The following is a 27437-nucleotide window of genomic DNA, read 5'->3' on the forward strand; positions in this document are numbered from 1 at the left end:
CCAGACTAGTTTTAGCCTTCAATTTGTAAGTCTCTTATTTGCTTTTCTAATGGTTCTAAATACAAAGCAAATAAATTATCTTTTGACCTACATTATTTTTTGCATTGTCAGATTAAAATGATGAGGGGATACCCAAAATGATCTGTGGAGAGTTTCATTATGTTAATACATTCATATTTATGGTTATAAGTGTTTGTTCTAAGGATGTTACACGACTTGGATTACAACAACATAAAAAAAAAAAAAAATCACTAATAACCAGCCATCTATAATGTCAAACCATCTGAGAGAGTCAGCATGCAGGAGAGAAACAACTTAGAACACTGAAACTTTAAATGTCAAAATGAAGAAAAAAATTAAACGAGATAAAATGTCTCTATAACTACAAGACCCACCATATGTAAATCAAACTGAAAATTAATAGTAGTGGTTAACTAACACCAGCTTCATTTCAAGGTTCAAAACTTGTGCTGTAAACTGAAGCACAAGAATGAGAGAATAGTCACTGATCTGCACAACAGATATGACTAGCTGTTCAAATTCAAAATAAACCTATCTCAGAGAATTGCATATTGATCCACTGAAACCCCAGAATATTAGCAAGGAAAATAACACATCTTCATTCATTCATTCTTTTGCTCACTATGTTCAGACTAAGTGTAAATAATTCACCTCAGATACATGCTAGTATTACAGATAGACCAACAGCCAAATTCAATAAACCCTACATGGTCTGTTTCTAAACTGTGCATGTCATGCCATGATGTGCACACAGTAGCACAAAGTTTTAGACTCAGTAAGCAGCATATAGAGGTGAGCACCACCATGCAAATAAGGTAAATACAGTGGCTAGGAGGAGAAGAGTCTTCTGGCCCTGTTTAACTTTTTACAGCTTACATGATGTGGAAATTGTAGAGAGCTACAAAGTGGATAGGTACACACTACTGGAACCCTGCAACCTCTGTCATCCTCAACTGAGAGACAGGGCCAGCCGAGGGAAACCCATCCCAGTGGAGACAAAGGTATGTGTTGCACTTAGACTGTTGCTACAGGTACCTTTCAGTGACCAACAGGGGACATGCTGGGGGTGTCACAGGAATCAGAATCCAGGATCCTCCATCAGTTCCTGAATGATGTGCTCCAACATGCCAGTGACCACATATATTTCCCCCATATTCCTGAGGAGAGGGCCAGAAATATGAGGGAGTTGTACCATGTAGCACACTACTCTGAAGTAATGGGTGCCATAGATTGCACACCCATAGAAATTAAGGCGCTCTACATAACCAAAAGAGCTACCACTCTATTAAATGCCAAGCTGTGTGTAATGCCAAGGGAATCATCTTGAAAGTCTATGCTGGCAACCCTGGCAGTTACCATGACTCACATATCTGGCACACCTCCCAGCTGTACCAGATGTTCACTATGGGGATATCCCACAGCGTCATTTACCTGGGGATGCAGGTTGTGCATTGGAACTGTGGTTGATGACACCCATCAGAAATGCACACACACTCACTGAAGAACACCATGATGAGGCACACACTCAAACCGGAAATGTCATAGAGCGTATGTTTGGGCTGCTGAAGTCATGGCTACAGTGTCTAGATACATCTGGAGGAGCCCTGCAGTACAATCCATGGACATGTACTGAAATATGTACTGAAATATTCACAGTATGTGCCATGCTACACAGCATCATCCTGAGAAAACAGTTTCAACAAGATCAGCATGGGGAAGGAGTTCACATCCCACTATCAATGCCAAGTTCACCACAGCCACAGGCAGAAGAGGAGTCAGAGGGGGAACCACCAGCTGCTGTGGGTGTAGGCAAACATAGGTGTACTCAATATGCCCTGGCATTGGCTAAGAGACAATGAATTGCACACTCACTCACCACCTAGGGGCCTAAAACCTTCCTCTTACACGCATACATACAGTAACTTTGATGTCAGGCAACTCTCACAACCTGCACCTCCCCATGTATTGGCTGTGCAGTGCTTGCATCAGACAGAGTCAGCCCTGGACTAAAACTGTGGCAACTGCTGCATTTACAAGGTAAGTCTTGAACCTGGAGTGTATTGTGCAATAATATGAATGACTGGCATATCCTTGTATTTCATTATTTGGTATGGTAAGCAAGTAAAATAGGGGAAATTTGCACAGAAAGTACTTTAACATGTGACAACAGAGACATATTTGACATATATGTGTCCATTATTAAGTATTAGTCCTTAGGCATCAAAGATTCACACAGTCATACCTGTCAAAAGTACTGGAGATCACTGCATGCCTTCAGTTTAGCACAATACATTTGGACTGGAAAATCATTAAAGAGAGAAGTTCATAAGTTCATAGGTGTGTACTAGGCTAATGGCCTTGGAGCCTTTACAAGGCTAGCCCATAGGATTACCCTGGCATCATGCCACCTGACCTTAGTTCCCAGTGCCTCTGTCGAGTAGAGCCACTGGAGTGATCCCTGGGGTGAATTTTCTATTTCCCATCCACTCATCAAGATTTTTCGTGAAGAGGGCCAGTGAGGTGCTCTGTTTGACATGTATGGGAAGTCTATTCCATAGCATGGGCAGTCTCTGGGTTATGAACCTGCCCCTCCAGCATATTCTGTTGATTGTGGTAATGAGGTTGAGGTCTCTGGAGTGTGTTGTGCTGAGGGATTGGGATTTCTTTAGATGTAGCATTTCTACCAGAGCTGGGTCAGACATGGCTTTGTAAGTCTAGCAGAGATCGCCTCTATGTAGGTGATATGAGACAGAGAATAGTTGGAGTTTTTTGAGTCTGTCCATATAGGACAAGTGTTTAAGGCCTAGGATCATCTTTGTGGGGTACTTTTGTTGCTTTTCCAGTTGTTGCAGGTGTCTAATGAGGTACATGCCAAATGGGGCATTGTACTCGATAATCGGCTTAATGAGGGGAGACAATGACCTCATTCTTCCTGGATGCAAACCCTTAGTAATGAGACGGGCCACATAGAAGGACTTTCTGACCACAGTGGCAATGTGGTGGTCAAAAGAGAGGTTGCTGTCAACCTGTGTTACCAGATCTCTTATAATGTCTTCTGTGTTCAGTGGACTACCATTGATGTGGTAATTCATGGGAACTGTGTTTTTCCGAAAGGGGATGATGTCAAATTTTTTGGCATTGAGCTTAAGGCCATGGTTCTGACACCATTCATTGGTCTCAGTCAGGCCTTTCTGTAGGATGTCAACATCACTTAGGGAGTTAATAATGGGTCCCAACTTGCAATCTTCTGCGATCTTTGTCAGCCAGAGTCCCTTCGTGTTGGCCTGGACTTCTGAGAAGTAGATACCAAACAGGATCACAGTGTGACTCCACTCATGACTGGTCGGCAGTCTGACTTGGAGTCAGCTGCTTTCACACTGTGGTGTCTATCTGTAAGCCAGTTTGCAACCCACCTATTGATATAGGGGTTGATGCCTAGCTTAGTGAGTTTTTCTATGATTCCTGAGTGGGGAATGGTATCAAAGGCCTTGGCCAGATCAAGGTAGGCTGTAGGAACCCCCTTGCCTTCATCCACAGCTCTGGTGACTGACTCAAAGAAGTCAACCAAGTTGAGCAGGCATGATCTACCTTTCACAAAACCAAATTGTGTGGGATCCAGAGTTTGGAGATTCCCTATATCTTTGCTTATTAGGTCCATGATGATGCATTCCATAGCTTTGCATATCAGACTTGTCAGGCTAATGGGGCGATAGTTCCCAGGGTCTGTAATCGCTCCTCCTTTGTGTAGAGGGATGACTGTAGCAGTGCACCATTCAGTAGAGACAAAGCCTGAGGTGACGCTGTGATTGAACAGGGCACACAGGTGAGGTGCCAGTTCACTCTGTAGTTCATGTAGAACACAGCCAGGGATATTGTCAGGTCCCATAGAAGCTGTATTCTTGGCCTTGAAAAGTGCTGTTTTAACCTATGCAGCAGTAATACTGGGTGCCTAGAAAGTAATGATACACATTGCAGTTTCTGACTTCACAATCCTCACAAGATCATTCACAATAAAGGTGGGAACGTTTGATGCTATTAACTGCCTAACTTTCCAAGGAGAATATAACTCAACTAGAACTTACTAGAAAGACTCTGCTACACTTTGCTGTGAGGGAAAGGTTAGTTTGCTTTTTATTTGTTGCATTTTGTATTACTTTATTGCCATTTTCTATTTTGAATACTGTGATTTGTTTTCTTTAGCATGTATTTTACTTGTATTCTACTTTTAACTGCATATAAAAACTTGAAAAGAGACCACAGCTCTGTCTCTTGTGAGTCAGGCAGAAATTTTTCCCCACCATCCCACCTGGTTGTGTTCTTAAACACCACTGGCTTTCTATTTGCCTGGCCCTTATGTTAATTTGACCATATATCTCATTTCCTCTCTGCTTTTACTGGCTTGTGTGAATAAGTGCAAAATTATCATTTTGTGAAATCACTCCCCTTCAACTATTTAAATTTATTGGTCATCCTACTGTATTCCATAGTACCAGAATACAAAAGTGACCACCCCTTTCAATCTATCTTGTTGTTTTAAAAATAGTGACTCTCCACTAAAACCTAACTTTTTAGACAAGTAATTTCACATCTAACTCCTCTAGTGCACACTACAGTGTTTAGGATAAACCATTTTTTTCATCTTACCTTTAAGCATCCCTGTGAATAGCACTTGTTCTAAAACTTGTTGAAAAACACTAGGAAGCCTTAAACTGATACAAGCACTCAACTCTCCTTGTTAATAAGGATAAATTAATCGTAGGCACTAAACAAGCTATAACTGCAAAGTACCTTGCTAAGGTAAGGGAAAACAGCTCTTGTACTTTACAAAAAAAAGCACCAAACCAGGCATGTCCAAGGGTCAGTTTCCAGTGATTTCTCTTTCCACCGGGTGACTCTGGGCATACTGGGACAATGCAGCAATTACCTCATGTACACAGACAACCCTCTCCTCCTACCACCCAAAACTACAACCTGCGAGAGATGCACTTACATAGCCAAACTGGAAATAAAGCTCTCTCCACCCAAGATTGTGCTAGACAGTCAAGAAGAGAAGGTTAACACCCGCACTACACCTCAAGCAACACATAGCCCTTCTAAACCCACACCACCAACGCCCTCAGATAGCAACACTAAACCCTCCTATGCGGAGGCCCTTAACAGTAACCTGCCCAAGCAACAAGGACCTCCAAAGCTGAAATGCAAACAAACACCAATCACAACCAAAGTGTCACGTAGTTCACAACACCAGTGTGGCACCCAACAACAGCCCATAAGGCAAGACAACGAACCCAACACTTTAGTCATAGGTGACTCTATAGTCAGGCACACTGATGTCCCACTCACCAGGCTGAACAAGGAGAAAATGACAGTCAGCTGCCTGTCGGTTGCCAGGATCTGCCACATAACGCATACACTCAAGTTACTCCACAACAAGTACAAATATGACTCTGTTATTGTCCATGTTGGAGTGAATGACTTGAGACGTACCTCCCTGGACTACATGAAAGAGACATGGAAGAGCTCTCGGATCATGTGGACTAGGCAGGTATGACCATGAGTAGAATCCTGCCTTCACCCAGAATGATACCACAGTATAAGGACAAAATGATTAACTTCAACAATTGGCTAAGCTTCTGGTGTCATTCAGAGGGGATCCAGTATCTGTCTGCCTGGGACGACATGATCAACATACCACAATGCTTTGCCAGAGATGGTCTGCACCTGTCACCCCTGGGATTCAGGTTACTGGCTAAGGCTCTTGCCACCACTATAGTGCCTTTTTTAGGCAAAGTTCAAAGGACAAAACAACCACCGAAACAGGTACAAGCATGCAAAATCTGAAGGTAATGCTACTCAATGCTAGAAGTCTAAACCTCAAAATGCACTCTCTCAAGGCACTCCTAAAAATGGAGAACATCAGTATCTGTGCAGTAATTGAGACCTGTTTCAAGGCTCCAGAGAGCACCCCTGCAATACCAGGCTACAACTCTTACCACACTTTTCGGCCACCAAACCAGGACTGAAACACTAAAGGTGGAGGAGTGTCCATATTCACCAAGGATATTCACACTACCAGACTAGTTGCCCAACACAATGCGTCTGAAATTCTCCAGGTGCAACTAACACTAGGTAAGACTGCAATCCAAATTGTAGCTCAGTACAGATCCCCCACCATGCCCCATGATTCTCACTACACCTTTCTAAACATACTGGAAAATATTAAGATACAACCAAACACCATAATACTGGGTGATTTCAAATACCCCTGCCATTAACTGGGAAAACTACTCGTGTACCAACACCTTTGCCGAATGGTTCTTGGAATTCATAAATTCCAATGTCCTGGATCAACTAATCCATAGTCTCACCAGGGGCTCCAATATCCTAGACCTGGTCATTACCAACATGGGAAATCGATGCTCCACACCTATGGTCACCCCCTCGTTGGTCAGGTCAGACCGTAAGCTAATCATCCTTAACATCCTCATCCCACCCCCAGCCCCAGTAAGGAAACCTCCATAAAAAACTTCTCCAATCCAACTTCATGCTACTCAAGTCAGAAGTGACAAACTTCATGACACCCATGCAGACGGGAACTGAAAGTTCAACTGCTGAGTCCTACACTAAGGCACTGTATGAGCACATCCACTCATGCATGAATCATGCCATCCCAAATAGAACAAAAACGCTCTCCTCCAGAAAAAGGAAGCTACTTGTGTAAAAACAACTTTGCCCAACGGTTCTTGGAATTCATAAATTCCAATGCCCTGGAACAGCTAATGCATTGTCCCACCAGGGGCTCCAATATCCTTGACCTGGTCATTACCAACATGGGAAATCGATGCTCCACACCTATGGTCACCCCCTCATTGGTCAGGTCAGACCATAAGCTAATCACCCTTAACATCTACATCCCACCCCCACCCCCCAGTAAGGATACCTCCATAAAAAAACTTCTCCAAAGCCAACTTCATGCTACTCAAATCAGAAGTGACAAACTTCATGACACCCATGCAGACGGAAACTGAAAGTTCAACTGCTGAGTCCTACACTAAGGCACTGTACGAGCACATCCACTCATGCATGAATTGTGCCATCCCAACTAGAACCAAGAAGCTTCTCCAAAAACATGAAGCCAATCTGGTGGTCCCCTACCATAAACAAACTTTACAAGAAAAGGAAGAAACTGTTGCAGAAAAGAGGAAAATCCTAGGATGCAAAAAACTCCCTTACCAGCCTCAGTAAGAAGCTGAGATCCCTCATAAAATCCTTAAAAGCTAGTTATGAAAATAAAACTGCCAAAGATTCCAAAAACAACCACAAGGCATTCAATAACTATGTCAAGAATCTAAATGGCAATGTTCATATCTGCTCTGAGCTATAACAGAATGGCATTAAATATACTGATCCCAAGGATATTGCCAATATACTGGCAGATTGACTCAGTGTCAACTTCATCCCCCTCTCACCCCCTAAATGGCCCATATCAATACCAGAAGATTGCCAAATTCCAGTAATAATGGCCACACAGGTAAAAAATGCAGTCTCCAAACCTAACAATACAGCATCCATGGGACCAGATCACATCCCGGGCTGTGTACTACATGAACTACAAAATGAAATGGCACCTCACCTAAGTGTCATGTTTAATCATAGCCTCACCTCAGGCTTTGTGCCCACTGAGTGGCGCATAGCTGCAGTTATCCCACTCCACAAAGAAGGATCTACCTTGGATCCTGAGAACTACTGCCCCATCAGTCTGACAAGCCTGATTTGCAAGGCCATGGAATGTATTATCATGGAACTTATAAACAAAGACATTGGCAACCTTCAAACACTGGACCCCACCCAGTTTGGGTTTGTGAAGGGCCAATCTTGTCTCCTGAACCTGAATGACTTCTTCGAATCAGTCTCCAGAACTGTGGATGAGGGTAAGGCAGTCCACACAGCCTACCTGGACATCGCCAAGGCCTTTGACGTCATCCCCTACTCTGGAATCATAGATAAACTTACTAAACTGGGCATTAATCCCTACATCACTTGATGGGTTGCCAACTGGCTTACTGACAGAACCCACACTGTAAAAGTAGCTGACTCCAAATCCACTTCCAGATAAGTGACAAGTGGAGTACCTCAGGGTTCAGTCTTGGGACCACTCTTGTTTAGCATCTACATCTCTGAAGTACAGGTCAATACTAAGGGACTCTGGCTAACAAAGTTCGCAGATGACTGCAAACTGGGAGCCATTACTGAATCTCCAAATAATGTGGATACTCTACAAAAGGGCCTTAGAGAAACAGATGTTTGGTGCCAGAGCCATGGGCTCAAGCACAATGCCAAGAAATGTATAGTTATCCCTTTTGGGAAAAAACATGTACCCATGAATTACCACATAGGTGGCAGTACACTAAACACCAAAAGTGTGATAATAGACTTAGGGACACAGGTGGACAGTGGTCTCACCTTCGGTAACCAATTAACCACAATAGTCAGGAAATCCTTCTATGTGGCACACCTCATCACTAAGGGCTTTTCATCCAGAAAAAAGGAGGTCATTGTCCCACTGTACTCATCCCTCATTAGACCCATTATAGAATACAACACCCCAATTGGTATGCACCTCTCAAGACACCTACAACAACTGGAAAGGCCTCAGAAATACCTCACTAAAAGAATCACAGGCCTAAAGCAGATGCCCTATGCTGACTGCCTTAAAAAACTCCAGCTATACTCTGTTGCATATAGTCTTCTCAGAGGTAATCCCTGCTTAACATACAAGGCCATGTCAAACCCACAGTTGTTGGACATGCTACACTTAAAGAAATCCCAATCCCTCAGAGCCACACCCTCCAGGGATCTAAACCTTGTCAACACAATAAACAAAACATGCTGATGGGATAGGTTCCTGACCCAGAGACTCCCCAGACTCTGGAATAGACTGCCCATACATGTCAAGCAGAGCGCCTCTTTGGCCCTCTTCAAAAGAAACCTTGACAATTGGATGGGAGGAAGGAAATTCACCCCAGTGATCATGTCAGTCATCCTTCTAGACAGGGGTCCAGGAAGTAAACAGTGTGGGAAGAAATAGCCAGGGAATTACTATGGGTAGGCTTGCATAGGCCCTAGGGCTGATAGCCTAGTACCAACCTATGAACCTATGAACCTATGAACCAATCTGGTGGTCCCCTGCCATAAATAAACTTTACAACAACAGGAAGAAACTGTTGCAGAAAAGAGGAAAATCCCAGGATGCAAAAAACTCCCTTACCAGCCTAAGTAAGAAGCTGAGATCCCTCATAAAATCCTCCAGAGCTAGTTACAAAAATAAAATTGCCAAAGATTCCAAACACAACCACAAAGCATTCTATAGCTATGTCAAGAATCTAATTGGCAATACTTGGATCTGTTCTGAGCTACAACAGAATGGCATTAAATATACTGATCCCAAGGATATTGCCAATATCCTGGCAGATCGATTCAGTGCCAACTTCACCCCCCCCTCACCCCCTAAAGGGCCCATCTCAATACAGAAAGATTGCCAAATTGCAGTAATAACGGCCACATAGGTAAAAAACACACTCTCCAAAGCTAAGAATACAGAATCCATGGGACCAGATGACATGTACTAGGCTGTGTACTACATGAACTACAAAATGAACTGGCACCTCACCTAAGTGTCATGTTTAATCATAGCCTCATCTCAGGCTTCATGCCCACTGAGTGGCGCACAGTTACAGTTATCCCACTCTACAAGGGAGGATCCACCTTGGATTCTGGGAACTACCGCCCCATCAGTCTGACAAGCCTGATCTACAGAGCCATGGAACGCATTACCATGGAACTTATAGAGAAAGACATTGGCAATCTTCAAACCCTGGACCCCACCCAGTTTGTGTTCGTGAAGGGCCGATCTTGTCTCCTGAACCCGATTGACTTCTTTGAATCAGTCTCCAGAGCTGTGGACAAGGGTAAGGTGGTCCACACAGCCTATCTGGACCTCACCAAGGCTTTCAACACCATCCCCTACTCTGGAATCACAGATAAACTTATTAAGCTCGGCATTAGTCACTACGTTACTCGATGGGTTGCCAACTGGCTTACTGACAGAACCCACACTGTAAAAGTAGCCGACTACAAATCCAGCTCCAGACAACTGACAAGTGGAGTACCTCAGGGTTCAGTCCTGGGACAGCTCTTGTTTGGCATCTGCTTCTATGAAATACAGGCCTACATTAAGGGACTCTGGCTAACAAAGTTCACAGATGACTGCAAACTGGGAGCCATTATTAAATCCCCAAATGATGTGGATATTCTACAAAAGGGCCTTACAGAAACAGATGCTTGGTGCCAGAGCCATGGGCTCAAGCTCAATGCCAAGAAATGTATAGTTATGCCCTTTGGGAAAAAACATGTACCCCTGAATTACCATATAGGTGATAGTACACTAAACAACGAAAGTTTGATAAGAGACTTAGGGACACAGGAGGACAGTGGTCTCACCTTCAATAACCACATTGCCACAACAGTCAGGAAATCCTTCTATGTGGCACACCTCATCACTAAGGGCTTTTCGTCCAGAAAAAGGAGGTCATTGTTCCACTGTACTCATCCCTCATTAGACCCATTACAGAATACAACACCCCATTTGGTATGTACCTCTCAAGACATCTGCAACAACTGGAAAGGCCGCAGAAATACCTCACTACAAGAATCACAGGCCTAAAGCAGATGCCCTATGCTGACCATCTAAAAAAACTCCAGCTATACTCTGTCGCACATCGTCTACTCAGAGGCGATCTCTGCTTAACATACAAGGCCATATCAAACACAGAGCTGTTGGACATGCTACACCTAAAGAAATCCCATTCCCTCAGAGCCACATGCTCAAGGAATCTAAACCTTGTCATCACAATGAACAAAACATGCTAGAGGGATAGGTTCCTGGCCCAGAGACTCCCCAGACTCTGGAACAGACTGCCCATACATGTCAAGCAGAGCGCCTCTTTGGCCTTCTTCAAAAGGAACCTTGACAATTGGATGGGAGATAGGAAGTTCACCCCGGGGATCACACCAGTCACCCTGCTTGACAGGGATCCAGGGAAGTAAATATTGTAGGAAGAAATAGCCTGGGAATTGTTATGGCTAGGCTTGTATAGGCACCGGCCTATAGGCCGATAGCCTAGTAGCAACCTATAAACCTACGAACCTATAAAGGTACAATAACCCGTTCAACATCTCAAATGCAGATATACTAAGCACTAGGTCAGCTATACACCCAGAGCATCCAACACAAAGTGTATGTATCCCTGCATCCAAAAGATACAAAACAGGGATATGGCACAGTTATCATCACTTGTACAGTGTGCTGTGTATGTGTGTGTGTGTGTGTGTGTGGGGGGGGCAGGAAACCTAGGCTGACACACAAAAGGTTGGTGACTGTGTGTGCGTAAGAAAGAGAAAGAGACAGGCATTTGGATAAGTCAACAAATGGCCAGTGAGACAAAATGAGTTTTAAGCTGCATGGCTGAACCATGCAACTGTTGTGTGTGTGTCTGTTGGGGTCCCCCAGGTTAAATTGGTGGGTGAGTGTCTGCATAAACACAGTCAATCTTTGTGCTAGCTCTATGTCTTGGTATGTCAAACAGGTGTGAGCCATGCATAGTAGGGGCGGTAGTTCATCACTGTCATCCCAGATCAAGAGAACTGGCTCTGCCAGGAGAAGCACTGGCAATTCCATGCCCACAGTCAGGTGCAGTGTTGCTACCTGAATGTGACTGATGTCTGCTGGATGAGCTCCCTTCTCAGGGATGTCCAGGACCATGACCCCATTGCCTGCCTTATCTTGGTGTGGACAGCTCACCCACTGAAGTACTGCCACTATGGCAGTGCGATCGGGCATGACCACATTGGCTAACAGCAGATGATGTGGCTGTCCTACACCCACAGGATGCCACATCCCTCTCAGCAGATGTTCCATCATGGATGATGCATGTTCCATGACAGACACCACTCATTCCATCACAGACACTCCACATTCCATTGTGTCATTCATCCAATACATTGAATCTGCAAAATGGTGGAGGCAGTCACACCTGTCAGCCTGTGCCACATCTACAACCCTGAGCATTTGTCTGGATCACCTATGGGAATATGTCTATGCCTCCATGATGGCCCTAAACATATATTGAGTGGTACAGATAGAGACACCTGGAGGAGGGACAGCAGGCATCCTCTGAGCACTCCAAACAACCATCCTGTGTAGCACCTTGCTCACACTTGACGAGATGGTTACTGGGGGGGGCTACTGGGGGAGGGCAGAGTCAACAGGCACTAAAGCCACAGTAACCACACTTCCCTGATCGATTGTCTCGCACTCCACCAGCCCAATATCTGTGGGCTCACTCAAATGGGTATAAATAGGTCTACTGAACTTTGTGTGATGGAATTGCAGAGAATGGCTGCATGTCAAGCTTGGTGTCAATTTCAGCCACTGCACCCATTGACTGTGCCTCTGTTTGGCCACCATCATCATCATAGTGTACTGATGCACTAACATTAGGTGGCAGAGTTTGCACACATCCACTGTCATGATCACCTGTGATGAAAAGCAACAAACACAGGGAAAAAATGAATAGCTACAGTCCAATATATGCTAACAAACTAACAGTGGTGCCTCTATTACAGACAGTACAGCAATATACAAAACAAGTCTGATATCAACAGCACACAGACTAAAATATTTCTTTAATTTGCTCAGTAGTACTGACAAAAATGTTTGGCTTACCATCTACAGATTATATTCTTCTCTGCAAGCCAGATGGTCCTCAAAGAAGTTAAGCAAAAGGTAAGGGCAACATCATCACAATTAACAGTAACATGGGGGTAATGCTTTCACCCCTTTATATGTCTATTAACTATACTTGAACAAGACCTTGGCTGACAATTCCTACTTAAGCTAATCAACCAGAATGTGTTGTTAACTGTAGCAGTCTTTAATCACCCTCCCCCAAAACATCTTGTGACAAAGAAATAAAATATTGATTCCAATTGTTTTACTATAGAACAGTATTCAACTGTTGAGATAACAAAGCCTACCTAGAAGCTCATCCAGGGACATGCGTGCAGTGCCTGCCACTGTGGCAGCTTTCCAGTACTTGCTGTTCTGCACTCTCCTGGGAGCTGTCTGGATCCCTGACAGTGGCTAGGAATTCTTTATTTGGTGTTAGTGGTGGCTCAATAGCAGGTCCTCCCCCAGTAACCATCTGGTCACAGCCCATTGCAGCTGCTCTCCTCCATGCAGATGTGATCATGTCAGTGGCCCTGTGGTGCACCTGCTCACATGTCCTGCCATGGCCATGCATGGTATTCACATCATCCACAATCTGGCACCAAATCTGCATTTTGGGTGCTATATCTCCCCATCCTGTTTCAAGCAGGAAAGCACCATGTTGCCTAAAGGCATCCACTATCACCTGATTCTCAGCATTAATGAAGGGGGTCTCTGAGGACTGACATGCCTAGGAGGCATAGTCCTAGGTGTCTTAAAAGACAACAGAAGGATAATACACATAAACACGTCTCCACACCATCAGTTTGCCTAGCTACACAATTGCCTTTTCATAATGGTGTAGATTCAAGGCTGTTAGCATGGTGAAGTTGCAAATGAAGTGGGAACTGATTAGAACTGATGAATCCCAAATACTTGGATCTGTGTATGAGATGTAAACATAGTGCAGGCACTCCCTCAGTATTTGTTTTTAAGGGATTGCAACTGTGAATGATTGCTGGTTGGGAGAAGGAAATCACAACAGCAATGCAGGCTGCCTTACATCCAATGGGTGTATTGTGTTAGAGCTACAAAGTGTTAGATGTAAGGTTGGAAATATAAGTAAACAGCACACAATTCTCAGGGTGTGTTCCTCAACATCCAACCTACCCTTCATTTGTTGGCAACTGCATATGCTATTATTTTCAGTTAATATCCTCACACATTTTAAGGCCAATAATTTAGAATGCATGTCTCAGATTACTGGTCAGATAACTGAAGAATGACCAACAAACACAGGGAGGTGAGACAGAGCTGTATATTTGCAAGGAATAATTATAACAGGTTGTGTGATCATTAAGTGCACTATGTCCAAAAATAATAAATGTACTAATAACAGTTGCATGGTTTTATATTACTGTAGATGATGTTGCAGCTGGTTGTGTGGAGAATTATTTCAGTTCCTTGCTACAAAGCTGTCTATTTGGCAAAGAGGGATAAGGCTCCCATCCTGTGTTCTGAAGATTCATTTGAGTGAGAGTTGAAAATCCAGACCTATGTTGACATTTCTCATGTGAACTATCATTTTCTAGTATGTACACCATAGACTGTGTTTTCCTCATTTCAGCTACTTGTCCTTTTCTTCCTTTTTCTGTATTTTTTTTTTAATCTTTCTTTTTTTTTGGCCAGTGTTGGTGCAATGCGGCATGTAGTGCAATCACAGGAATAGAGGAAATGAATGTCAGGTTTGGCTGTGCTTATCTCATTTGCATCAAGTGTGGCAGTGGACAAACTGGACAACTGGACCACCTAGGAAGCAGACAGGACCCAGACAGCCGTAAACAGAAACTGGATACATTCACTGAAATCTAATGGGTACTGCTCAAACTCACAAAGTGGCATTGTATGCCGGTTGACAGAGAGACCTTAAGAATGATTAGTAATTTAGGGAAAGTGATATAACTAGTCCTGTGGCAGCATGTGGAAGTCTAGGCCAGCAGAGAAAGTAGTCCTGGCTTCTAGTACAGGGTGTGCAGCCTTTTATTTAGTGTTCTGGCATTGCATTTTATAACAATGAACTGAAGCATGAACAAGTGCCATTTCAACTTTCTTGTGGCAACAGTTGTAATTGTAGGACTGCCATACACATGGTCCTGGGTTCTAGAACAGGATATTCCATACATTTCTCATTATATTCACTCTCAGTTATAGCACTTTAGATAGGGGAGTCGATATTAATTATATATATGAGGGATGAGACACTAATATTGTGTTTTTTATTTATTTATTTATATATTTATTATCAGATATATTATCAAGTTTATGATTGAGGAAAAACTGTGTACTATATTTCTGTAAGTATAATTCTGCTACCTGGACTTGTATGGCCTTCACATTTGCCTAAGACACATAAACAACTTCCTCTATATCCAATAACCTTGTCAGGTCAAACACGTGCATGTGTAGCAGCTCATACTGTCACCTGCATTTATGCATGTTGCCGGACTATGTCTGAGAAGCACTTCTTCTGTGGCAAAGATGGAAAATCAATGTTGTAGAAGTAAATGTTTTGTCTCTTATGCGTATGTTTATATCCCACAGTGTAAAAATCAATTTCCTCAGTGTATAAAGGTAAAAACACGTGTCAAGTCATTATAGGTTCATAGATTAGTAGGTTCATAGATTAGTTCTAGGCTAACTGCCCTTGCAAGCCATTTTAAGCCTAGCCAATTATCCCTTGTGAGACTCAAACCTTGCACCTTGTGCTTATAAGGCAAACACCTTAACCATTAGGCCACCCTCCCTTACATTTATGCTCCCAGTGCATGTCTGCAAACCTACCTCACCTAAGAGTTACCTTCCAATTTCCAATATATATTTCCAGGCTACATCAGTATTCACTCACCAAACTGAGGCCAAATGTCAGATTAACCTTCCAACTGCAATTATTTCATTGCTCACTGCTTGGTACTGTTGCTCTCCACTTACCAGTGCACAAACGTGTTGTGTGGTTGTGCACATTCCAGTAAATGCAATAACTAGAATTGGCGAGAAAGCATTCATCTCCATTACTTTAAGTCTTCTGGTAGACATGGCTGGCATTAGTGGAGAAGGTGCTAGGTTTAGGGCACAGAGGGGGGGTGTCCAGAAGTCCAGGATATTTATTGGACTCCTAGTAAAGCACCACAGCCACAGGCTTCTGCAGGGGGACTATTCTGGCTTTCAGTACAAGTCAGAGGCTTGAACAGTTTAGCCCAAGCTGTATACAGTGCCACTGGTACCCTGCGCACTGCAAAGCAATGTAGGCATCATTTTAATGACCTACAGAGAAGGAAGAGGGATACTCTTGACTGTTGAATTGAGGGATTTAGGACTGAGGACATCCCACACCTGTGTACATATCAGCTACAGCAAGTACTTGTAAGACTTAGATAACTGAATATAGGCAAGACTGGTATGCATAATGGTCTTGTGTTCTTTTCTGTTTTTCCCAGCTGCTCGTGATCAGGAGTTCAATATCTGGGTACACAGAGCTAGATTGGAGAGACTGAGGGAGGCAAGTGGTATATATGTAGCAGAAGAGAAGTGTTATTGTAGCATTAAATGTTAAAGATAGCTTATTTTGGTATTTTGTAGAGTTGTATAAAATTGAGCATGCATACTCCAAATGTAAAAGTAAGTATGCATGCATTAGTCTGTAGCACAAATCAATTGTAAGAGTCCAATATTTGACTTTAGTCAGAGGTTGTGGGTTCAAATACCACAATTCAAAACTATACCATACTGTTATTTCTTCAATAATATTTACACTAAATTAAAACCTGTATACCACTGGCACAAATTTTGTGCTGGAACTATAATCTGTATGATTGGAACATGCATATATGCAATATATCCACATTTCAAGGATTACTTGCTGCAATCTGTAGTATACTATGTTTCGGTCAGGAGGTAGACTTAAATGTAAAACTTAAGATAATGGAGTTGTGTGATAATGTGAGGTAGTGTCAGCTGTGCCGGGGGGGGGAGGAGTAGAGCAGTACATGTGTAACATATGTCAGCATAGCTAGCTGGAGTTTTGTAAAGAATTAGATGGCATTTGAATATCATACTGATTTGTACAGATGCTTGTGTTAAAAATTAAGTAATTTTGTTTTGTGTCAAAAATGTACCAACAGTGGGTCCTACTGTACAGAAGAGAAATATACATGTATGTTAGACTGTATTGTCGTAACTGATGAAATGTATATATTTTAACAGAGGATACTGGAAGGGAAGGGGTTAAACTCAGGCCAGCTAACCTTAAGAAAATAGCCTGAAATTATATGACTTGGTTTAGGGTATAAAGACTTTATCTCATAGGTCTGAATGCATCCAGAGAAACTATATCTGTGAAAAGCCTGGATGGGATCCAACTCTATTGTCCTTAGTGGTGAACTAATTGCTACCCTGGGGTGCCAGAGAATGGCTTGTTAGTATCTGCAGGAAGGGTGTAAGTGTTGGAATTGTCTTACAGTTTCCAGATGCTGTAAATAAACCTTAGCTAAAATTCTATGTGTGTATTGTGAAATATCAGCACCAGATCCTGGCTCAGTTTCTAGTGAGAGGGTTATGTGGAGACCACGGAGTGAGGTGACCAGATGTGATTTCATTCGGTAGTCAGCACTGCTATAAAGAGATGTGAGGAGTGCACTCTGTTTTTAGAGCTGACAAGACACTCATCCACTTTCATATTGCCTTGCTTTAGTATGTAACTAGGCAACAGTAGTTCTTCAGTCAGTTAAAAAATATAGCGAGATTAGCTAAATGTTGTTTTTCCATCTGTGTGTGTTTTTTTTTCATTTCCTGTGATTGAAACTCTGGTGTTTATTGTAAATAGATATTCAGTATTTCCATTTTTTTATTATTTATTATTAACTATATCTAAACCTTTCATTGTGGCTGGTCTTTTAGAAAATATTTAACCTTTGAGAGTACTTGCATTTATTTAGAGGCACTATGACTCCATGTTCCTGACATTTTTGCTGCTTGGTTAAACACTACCATTTGTATAAGTATCAATTTTGCTAGTGTAATTGGGCAACCTGGTAACAGCCTTAAAGTAGCTGGCTTCAGGTGTTGTGGTAGCAGCAAATCTAACTTATAGTTTGGGTGAAGGTGGCAGAGTGTGTAAGCTGTGCCAGCATTTCCCAAGTGGATTAGTGTGTTTGAAAATCAAATCTCAAAGACTGTGTTTGACAGCTACTTTGAACAGGGACACTGACAGCACTGATTTCACAGAGAGGGTGGCGGAGGACTTGGCTTGGAACACCCGGCTAAGGACTCAGCTCTATAGTGGTCAGTGGGGTGTCTTATTTGGGGCCTAGAGAGAAAGAACAACCCCAGGACTAGAGTGTGCATTTTCTGTGTGCTCTTAAGGGAAATTGTACTTGGTGCAGAGGGCTGCATCTGAAAATACTGTTTGTGCCTATTTTTCTCACAGTGAACATTCCCCACCAGTGGCAGTGGTGTGGATTGAGGTTCTTTGATCACTTGTCCAGAGGAGGGACTTCACAAGTTGTATAATTGTATTAATGCATTGCATGTCACATATGATAGTACTAATCTTATCTCATTTTTTTCTCTCACCCCAAGCATTTTCTCTCTTTTTTAATTTTATTTATTTTTATTTTATTTTTAAAAATATTTTTAATTTTATTTTTATTTTATTTTATAAATATTTTTACTTTATTTTTATTTTATTTAAAAATTTTTTTTATTTTTATATATTTTCTATTTTGTTTCTTTATTTGTATTATGTTTTGTCAAAATATGTCCATGTCAACCATGTGTACTGCATCACTAATACTCCACAGCACAGCAATGTAGGCCAGCCCCTGCTCCATGGGCTGCAGCACTGATGCCTAGCGTGTCTGGGAGCCAACCTGGCGGCACTGGCTCTACTGCCCCTTCAATTCCCTGACTCTCAGATAGTCCTGCCTCAGACGTTGGTCTAGTGGTACCTTCTGGGAGCAGTGGCAGAGGTGGTGATTTTGTCACACTCAGTGAGTTGCCAGGGACGGTCTGTAGAGTGGTGCATGCCTATGCCAGCTGGAGAGGCTGCTGTCCCTCATGTTACTTACTAAGAGGAGGAGGAGGAGACATCAAGCACTTCAGCCACCTGAGGAGTAAGGAGGCAGTGATGACAGTCCAGTAGGTGAGGACATGATTCTCACTGTCTCCAAGCTTTAAGACTGTGGGCCCAGGTTATCCCTATCCTCACCCCAATCATGGTGTCTCACAACCTTTTGTGTTCATGACTGTCCCTGTCTCTTGTCTTGTTTGTTTTGTCTGTTTGCAAATGCTTCCTTGCCTACCTAACTTACCTGACCCGGACATACCTACATCCCTTCCACAACATTCCCCTCTCTCTCTCTCTCTCTCTCTCTCTCTTAAACAAAAAATAAATGGCCACCTGTAACTCAAAAACAATCATTCCATGCATAGCTCTCCATTTCGCACATGTGTCTTCTTGACACAATTGATTTGGTCCAACTGGCTATACAACATGATTGTGTTGCAGTGACCCCTCTCTCTGGGGGTGACATTCCAAACTCAGTTAATATTCTGCACATATTTCCAGTTTACATTGTTAAAGAAATGAATACTTATGGCTCTTTCCTACCTCCCTCTTGCACATTCCTGTCCTGCTTTCCCTTTGTTCATCCCCCTGCTTGAGCCCCATTTCACCACTTTCCTATCTACCCCATTTTAACACCTTTAATCTCGTCAAAAAATAGAATTGCACACAACACACTTAAGTAGCAGAAAAAGCAAAGGATCCCTTCACTTTTTGGGCTCCATGTTTGCCCTGAGGCGCACATTGATCACCAGCATGCAACAACGGTGAATGGCAGTAAAATGATACAGTTACCTCTGCTCAATGCCACTTAACCCAGCTGTGCTACGCCAACAAACAGCAACACATGTACTATAAAGAATTCATGTTATTGCATTATCAATATTAAAGTAACAGTATTTAAAAGTATTAAACAAACCTGTATTCAAACCCAGTACTATCTAGACACAAAAAGGAATGTATCAATGCATTAATACGTGCTGCCTCAGAGTCAGTTAAGTAGCAGGTGTGTTGTATAGACCCAATACTAACTGTCAGACTTTAGCACTGTGGCTCATGTTTGCACACTGCTAGCTACACACAAACATGTGTTCTTCCATGCGTATACACGTTGCCAAATGTCATGCAAATCCACTGCTCACCACCATATGGAAAAGTAAATATTATTATGTATTACTGCTGTTTACTGTCCATTTTCTGTCTATGACATGAAATTACATGTGGAAACATTACAAACTGAAGGGCTATCTAACAATATGTCACATATTTTGAATACAACTATGTGCTGACACCCCCCCCCCCCCAAGCACTTCAACCCTGGTGTCTCAGTACTTTTTCCATACATATTTCACCTACATTAAGAAAGTAATAGCAAATGTTATGTGGTATGCAATGCACATCAATCTGGTAACATGCAGAACTACAACTATTGACACATAAGTCTAAAGAAACTTATCTGAAAGGCTAGAGAAGGAATCAGCATGAACCTTATCCACAGGGGCATAGGTGATCTTCAGCTCACTTGACCCAACCCATTCTGTTTTTGTCAAGGGTAGATCTTGCTTATTGAACCTTGTTGACTTCATTGATACTTACCCCAAGGTCCTGGATGAGGTATAGCAGGACATACTGCTATGTTGAGTTATCCAAGGCCTTTAACACTATCCCCCATTCATGTCCAATAGTGAAGATCTCCATCTGGGAATTAGGCCATACAGTACTAGATGGAAAGCCAACACCAACTGGTGTACCGACAGAACACACACTCTCAAAGTTGGGGATTGCACCTCTACCACTAACCCACTTACCAGTGGAATACCACAAGGATTTCTGTTGGGCCCTCAACTGTTTGGAAACTACTTTCCTGAAGCACAGGCAACAGTAGATGGCTTGTGGTTTACCAAGTCTGAAGATGAGTTTTAACTGGACAAACTCATATAGAGTCCCCCAATGATGGTAACATATTACAGAGGAGGCTGACACAGACAAATGATTGGTGCCAAACTCACGGACTGAACCTTAAAGCAAACAATGCCTCATTGTCTCCTTTGGCTACGAAGTACTCCTGCTAATTATAACATACGTAGGATCTTTCTAAGCTCAAACACAGTGTTGTGAGACTTGGGAACACATGTTGATAGCAATCTACACTTTCATCATTATGTGTCCATAGTGGTGAGACACACATTCTGCATTGTGCACCTCATACATATGGACATCAAATCCAAGACCAGAGTGGTCATAGTACTGCTGTACTCTATCCTTATAAGACCACTAATTGAGTACAATGCTCCCTTCTCTCTGCACCTCACCAGACACCTGCAGCAATTGGAGGAAAGACAGAGGTTGGGACTGGGAGAATTCATGGCCTCCAAACATGACATACATGGAAAGACTGAAAAATCTGTTACTGTACTCAGTATAATGTAGGTGTCTGAGAGGTGACCTATGCCTGGCCTACGGAGCAGTCTCAGACTCTGCCCTACTGGAAATGCTGGACATCTGCAAATCAAATTGGACAAGAATAACTTGCTTCAGGGTTCTTAACCTAGCCTGTGACATAAACAGAACATGCTGGGGACATAGACATATCCCCAGAAATTGACACTCATCTGTAATAGGCTCCCACTTCATGTAAAGCAGTGCTCCTCAATGAACCTGTTCAAATACAACCTTGACAACTGGTTGCGTGATTGTAAAGTCACCACTGGAGTGGCACAAATGTCTCTCATGGACAAGGACAGTCAGTGCTGCTCACAAAATTGCTGTGCTAACAACAACCATCTAACTATGCCGAACAAGGATTGTAAACACCCTAGGGTCAATAGGTTAGTAACCTCCATGGCCTGCTAATGTCATCTATATACATTGACCTGCACTCTTGTAAAAATCAGACTTTTGCCATGGCACTTGCATAAAGTATGGTGTTCTGTAATCTGTGCACTTAAATAGCTATGGGTTCTGGTCTCACTGGAGTCAACGTGTGTGTGTGTGTGTGTATGTGTGTGTGTGTGTGTGTGTGTGTGTGTGTGTGTGTGTGTGTGTGTGTGTGTGTGTGTGTGTGTCTGGGTCTAGACAAAAGGCAGAGGTGTGTATCCTACAGTTACTGCTCCAATGCCATGGATTGACAGTATTTTGATACTTGCACATGCTACGCATCCATTTCATGCACGCCTCCCAAACTTTTTTCTCCCACATGACGTGCTGATGTCATCTACTATAAGTGGACTTGCACTCTTGTGAAAATCAGACTTATGCTGTAGTGCATGCGTTAAAGTGCTGTGTTCTATAATTTGTATACTTATGTAGGGGTTCTGTCCTCACTGCAGTGAAGTGTGTGTGTGTGTGTGTGTGTGTGTGTGTGTGTGTGTGTGTGTGTGTGTGTGTGTGTGTGTGCGCGCGCTCTTGCTTGACATTACAAACAACATTTTACTCCAGCATTTGGGACACTGTTATTACGATATTGTCATCAACAGATGCTGCTGATGTCATCAGTTATAAAGTGTTGTCTCTGACATTTCAAGTTGGACTTGTGCCATGGCACTTGCATAAAGTACTGAGTTATGTAGCCTATGTACTTAGATAGGTAGGGGTTCTGTTTTTGCTCCAGTCAACTGTGTGTGTGTGTGTGTGTGTGTGTGTGTGTGTGTGTGTGTGTGTGTGTGCGCATGGGCTCTTGCTTGAAATCAGTGTTGTGCAATTACTTATAAAAATAATAAGTTACTATTACTAGTTACTTTTCAGTGAAAGTAATATATTACTATTACTTATTACTTTTTTTAAAAAAGTAATTGTGAGGATTGGGAAAAGATGGGCGAAGGCTGCCAGCCTAGTCAAATATCATTTGATACATAATTCTATCATTTGTATAAATAAATGTAAAATACAGGCTTGTGTTCTTAAATGAAAGAAAACACTATAAAATGTGAACTTCAAGATTGTTGCAACATTGCCATCTTCTGTAAGGAAAACCAAGCCAAGCATTTCAAATGTTCTTAGAAGTTACAATTATCTAAAAAGTGATGCTGAAGCGGCTGGCTGAACACATTCGTTCTATTGTCTTAACTTAAGGAATAATTGTTAGAGTATACATGTCAAATGTCTTTTATTGTTGTAGTTTCCTGAGCAGGTGTTAGCTTGCTAAATAATGCAGTTTGTTTTCCTGGGAACTCCAGACTAAGTGTCAAAATGATGTAATGTGAATACTGGGAAAACCTAAGTGTCAAAATTATGTAATTTGGGAGGGCCTTAGCAGAGCTGTTTGCTAGTGTTTTAAAAACTATTCTTCAGTGAGAGACTGGAAGCATTTTGTCTTGGACCATCAACCCCAGCACTGCTTATGCTCTTTATGTATGTAAGTAGGATTACAGCACTGTGTTTTCTCTTAAGAATAGCTAAAGATTAGAAAGTTAGATTGAGTGTTTTTCTTTGACATCAGATTTGTCCTACTGTATTGTTTTAAGTTTCTGTGTGATCTTTGAACTCTTAGATATCTCTGTGGTGTAGTAGTATTGTCTTGTGTTTTATTTATTTATTATTAAATATTTTAAAAACATTTACCTGTGGCTGGTTTGTGTAGAGACAAAGTAAGCTCTAGAGTACATTGCATATTTATAGAGGTTACAGTAATAAGCCACTCTAAAAAGCCTTAGACTGAATAGTCACATTACCAATTGGATAATAATATTGCACAGTAATAACTGGACACCCTTTTAAGGGCCTTTGGGTAGCTAATCATTTTTAGCTGGTGGTGGCAGAAATTACTACCATATAGTCTGGGTAAAGGGGCACAGCTGGAGAATCTATGACAGCCTTTCCCAGGAGTGTCTGTGAAGTTGTATAAATACTTATCTCAAAGTGTGGGTGTGTGTGTCAGCTACCTGGGCAGGGACATGAAGCACTGGTTGGACAGAGAGGGTACTGGAGGTTAGCTTGCCAGCTAGGCTGAGATATGGACCCAATAGCTGTGCCAGTGAGGAGTCTTATTGGGGACCTGGGGAGCAAGGGAGCAACCAGCCCCAGACTGACTGTGATCTCTGTGTGCACTTAAGGGAAATTGTACTTTGCTGTGTGTATTAGTTATCCTTTCCTCTTCTAGGAGACAACCTCCCTGGTGTTAGTGGTGAGGATTGAGGCTCTTTGATTGCTGGGCCAGGGCACGGCTGTCACAGTAATATATTACTATTTCTAGTTACTAACTAAAGTAACTGGTAATAGTAATATATTACTTTTTCATAAGTATAGATTTTCACTGATAATATTGAAATTTACTCACACAAGTAAGCACATGCATGCAAGTGTATTATTAAAGTTGTATACACAATGTTACAATCATGATGAATACCATTTAACAGTTGAAGAGCTCCAGCAGATTACTCTTTATAGCTCGGTGCGGTGGTTAGCATTGTCACTTCACAGCAAGAGGCTTTCTGGTTCAATTCTTGGCTGGGGTGACTTTTGTGCAGAGTATGCTGTCCTCCCTGTCACTTGTCTTGTGTATTCAAATAAGACAATGAGGCTTGGGTTTTTGCTTATTACACACAAACACATCAAGATGGATGACTGGAAAATAAAATTTAAAAGAACTAGCTAACTGACTGACTGCTACGCACATACATGCTTTCCCACTGGCTGCTTACACAAAATGGCACTCTCCTTGCATGTGCTTGGTACCTATATGCACGTGCCCATGAACTATGGTGGCTTTAAAGGTAAAACAAACACACTATGATCTACATCCTTCATCTTCGATAATTTTTTCATGCAAATGAAAAATGACAATAATTTTATCATGCAAATGAAAACTGGCAATCGTATATGCATGCAAATTATATAAACACATAAACAATAACAATCATGTCCAGGTTGCTGTGTACCTAGGATTAGGCCTTGAGATACAACCTGACCTTGTTATATAATAATCAGTACTGGGTTTAGCTCCAGAGACAGTTACCAGGGAATGCTCTTCATTAGGAACTTCAGGAACAGGAATAGAAGATGAATTGTTCTTGGGAACAGGAAAATCCGATAGAATACTCTGAGAATTAGAGTCTCAATTACAGGCAAGATGCTGTAACACTGTCTTGGACACCGGCAATACATGTTTATGATTCCACCTAAATTACATTCCTTGTAGCTCAATGATGTACAATCTTAGTTCCTCACATAGATGTTACACAAGTCCTACTTGATCAAAATTGTTTGCTGTCTGCATCCTCACTATCTCTCCTTCTTTTAATGGTGTGAGAGGTTTGCTGTTTTGTCATAATGGAATTTCTGTGACAAACACTTTTTCATGAATTGAGCTTTTACTGCTTTGTTGATTTTTAGCAGTTGGAATCAACAAATTCTTACTGACTGGTAGTGTAGTTCTGGTTTGTCTAAACATCAGCCTCTGAGCAGATGAACCAAGTAAATTTCTCGAGGAATGTTTCTGAGATTAAGCAAATTGAGAATATCGGTTTTGTCTCTTTTGGATTTCTCCAGCTGTTTCGCACTTTGAACTGCACGTTCAGCCAAGCCATTAGATTGTGGACACTCAGGACTACTAGTGACATGAACAAAGTCCTATGTCTCAGCAAATCTTTTGAACTGCTGATTTGTAAACTGTGTATCATTGTCAGAAATGACTTTGTATGGACTACCATGGACAGAAACATGTCTCTTCAATTTTGCAATGACAGTACTGGAATTTAGGTTAGTAAGCAGGTCAATCTTGAACCAATTTGAATAAGAGTTTACTAATATCAAATAATGCTGACCATTTCATTCGAAAATATCTCTGGCTACTGTCGATCAAGGTAGTTCAAAAATCTGGTTCAGCTGAAGTGGTTCTTTTTGCTGGTGCAGTTTAGCACTATTACAAATTGAAGAAGCAGAGATTTCCTTCTCAATATCTTTTGACATAAAAGGCCAAAATACTATTCCTCTCATCCTTCTTTTGGTAGAATCAGTTCCTGGATGACCTCAATGCAAAATTTTAATATACTCTTGTTGCAAGGATTTTGGAATTACCACTTTTGGACCTTTCACGATGATACCATCTTCCATCAAAACTTCGTCTCTATAGGGAAAATACTGCAACACATCTAGTGGTAAACAAAATTGCTTTGCTGGCCATCCGTGACTGATAAAATGGTTCAGCTTCTGGAAAATTGGATCAGAAGCTGTGTGATTTCTAAGCTCATCAAGATGTTTGGAAGAAATATTTCTCACTTCCATAATGTCAAAATCAGCTTTCTCATTGTCATGCTGGTCAGTGTGGTTTGTCTGGGCAACCTGGGTAAAGTATCAGAAAGATAAAGAAGTTTGCATTTTGTGTAAAACATATTGAAATTGTACTTTTGCAATTTTAACATCATGCATTGCAATCTAGCTGGAGCTGTGTGCATTCGTTTTCTCAAAATAGTAACCAGAGGTTGGTGATCAATTTCAATCTGGATAGATCAGCCATAAATATAATCATTGAACTTTGAACATGCAAACATTACTGCCAAAAGCTCTTTTTCAGTTTGTGCATACTGCATCTCAGTTTGAATTAGAGTTTTAGACATATAGGCTACTGGTCTACCCTTTTGAAGAATTAATGAAACAAGACCATATTTTGAAGTATCACATGAAAAAAGTTACAGGTTTGTGAACATCATAATATCTCAAAGTCGGTGGATTGGCAATTTTCTGTTTCAGGACATCAAATGCTCTTTGGTGTTGTTCCAACCAGGACCAAGTTACATTTTTGCATGTCAGCTCTCATAGATGTGGCATTGTCTGGAGCTGGGATCTCAAGAATTGCAGCTTTCTTGGATGGATCTGGTCGTAAGCCTGAACTGGTAAACAAATGACACACATAAGTAACTTTTTTTAGCCTGAATTTACATTTCTGAGGATTCAGTTTAAGATTCACTTCACGAGCATGATCTAGAACTTTCCTGAGGTTTCCATCATGTTCGACTTCACCATTGCCTCCTACAAGAAGATCATTTACTATAAAAGCACATGGATATCCAGGAAACATTTGCTCCATCACATGTTGGAAGACTTCACTGGCAGAATTTATCCAAATGGCATTCTCAAAAATCTGTACCTTCCAAATGGTGTACTTAAAGTGGATAGCAAGGAAGATTTGTGATTAAGTAAAATCTTCCAAAATGAACTTTTTGCATATAAGACAGAAAAAACAGTGGCATTTGGCATAAGAGCAGCAACATCTTCAACTGTAGGAATTAAATGATAAGGCTGTTTCAGTGCTTTGTTCAAATCTCTTTGATCAATACATATTCAGATGTCATCTGAGCTTTTCTTATGAGCTACTACCATGGAGGATACCCATTCAGTTGGTTCTTCTACTGGACAAATTACTCCTAAATGCACCATTGTGTCTAGCTATGCTTTTACTTTGCCTTCCATTGCTACTGGAACCTTCTGTGTGGGTCTGACAACTTGGCTTACCTTGTGGTCTAACTTCATAGAGTACACAGCTGGGAGTTGCCAAGCTCATCTCTGAAAATAGCATATTCAGAAAAAGCATTCTAT

The 27437-nt window shown here is 41.8% G+C and overlaps 1 protein-coding gene across 1 annotated transcript in view; it reads right to left on the reverse strand.

The window, feature by feature from the left end:
- Positions 1-27437, reverse strand: part of LOC122793530 (bifunctional heparan sulfate N-deacetylase/N-sulfotransferase 3-like) — a 1344847-nt gene that overhangs the window by 1227814 nt on the left and 89596 nt on the right. Inside the window, exon 3 of the mRNA XM_044061660.1 lies at positions 13096-13112. Coding sequence (XP_043917595.1) covers positions 13096-13112 — 17 coding nt within the window. The remainder of the gene's footprint in view (positions 1-13095; positions 13113-27437) is intronic.

Source organism: Protopterus annectens, chromosome 2.part0 (assembly GCF_019279795.1).
Source record: "Protopterus annectens isolate FY-2018-M chromosome 2.part0, PAN1.0, whole genome shotgun sequence".
Lineage (NCBI taxonomy): Eukaryota > Metazoa > Chordata > Ceratodontiformes > Protopteridae > Protopterus > Protopterus annectens.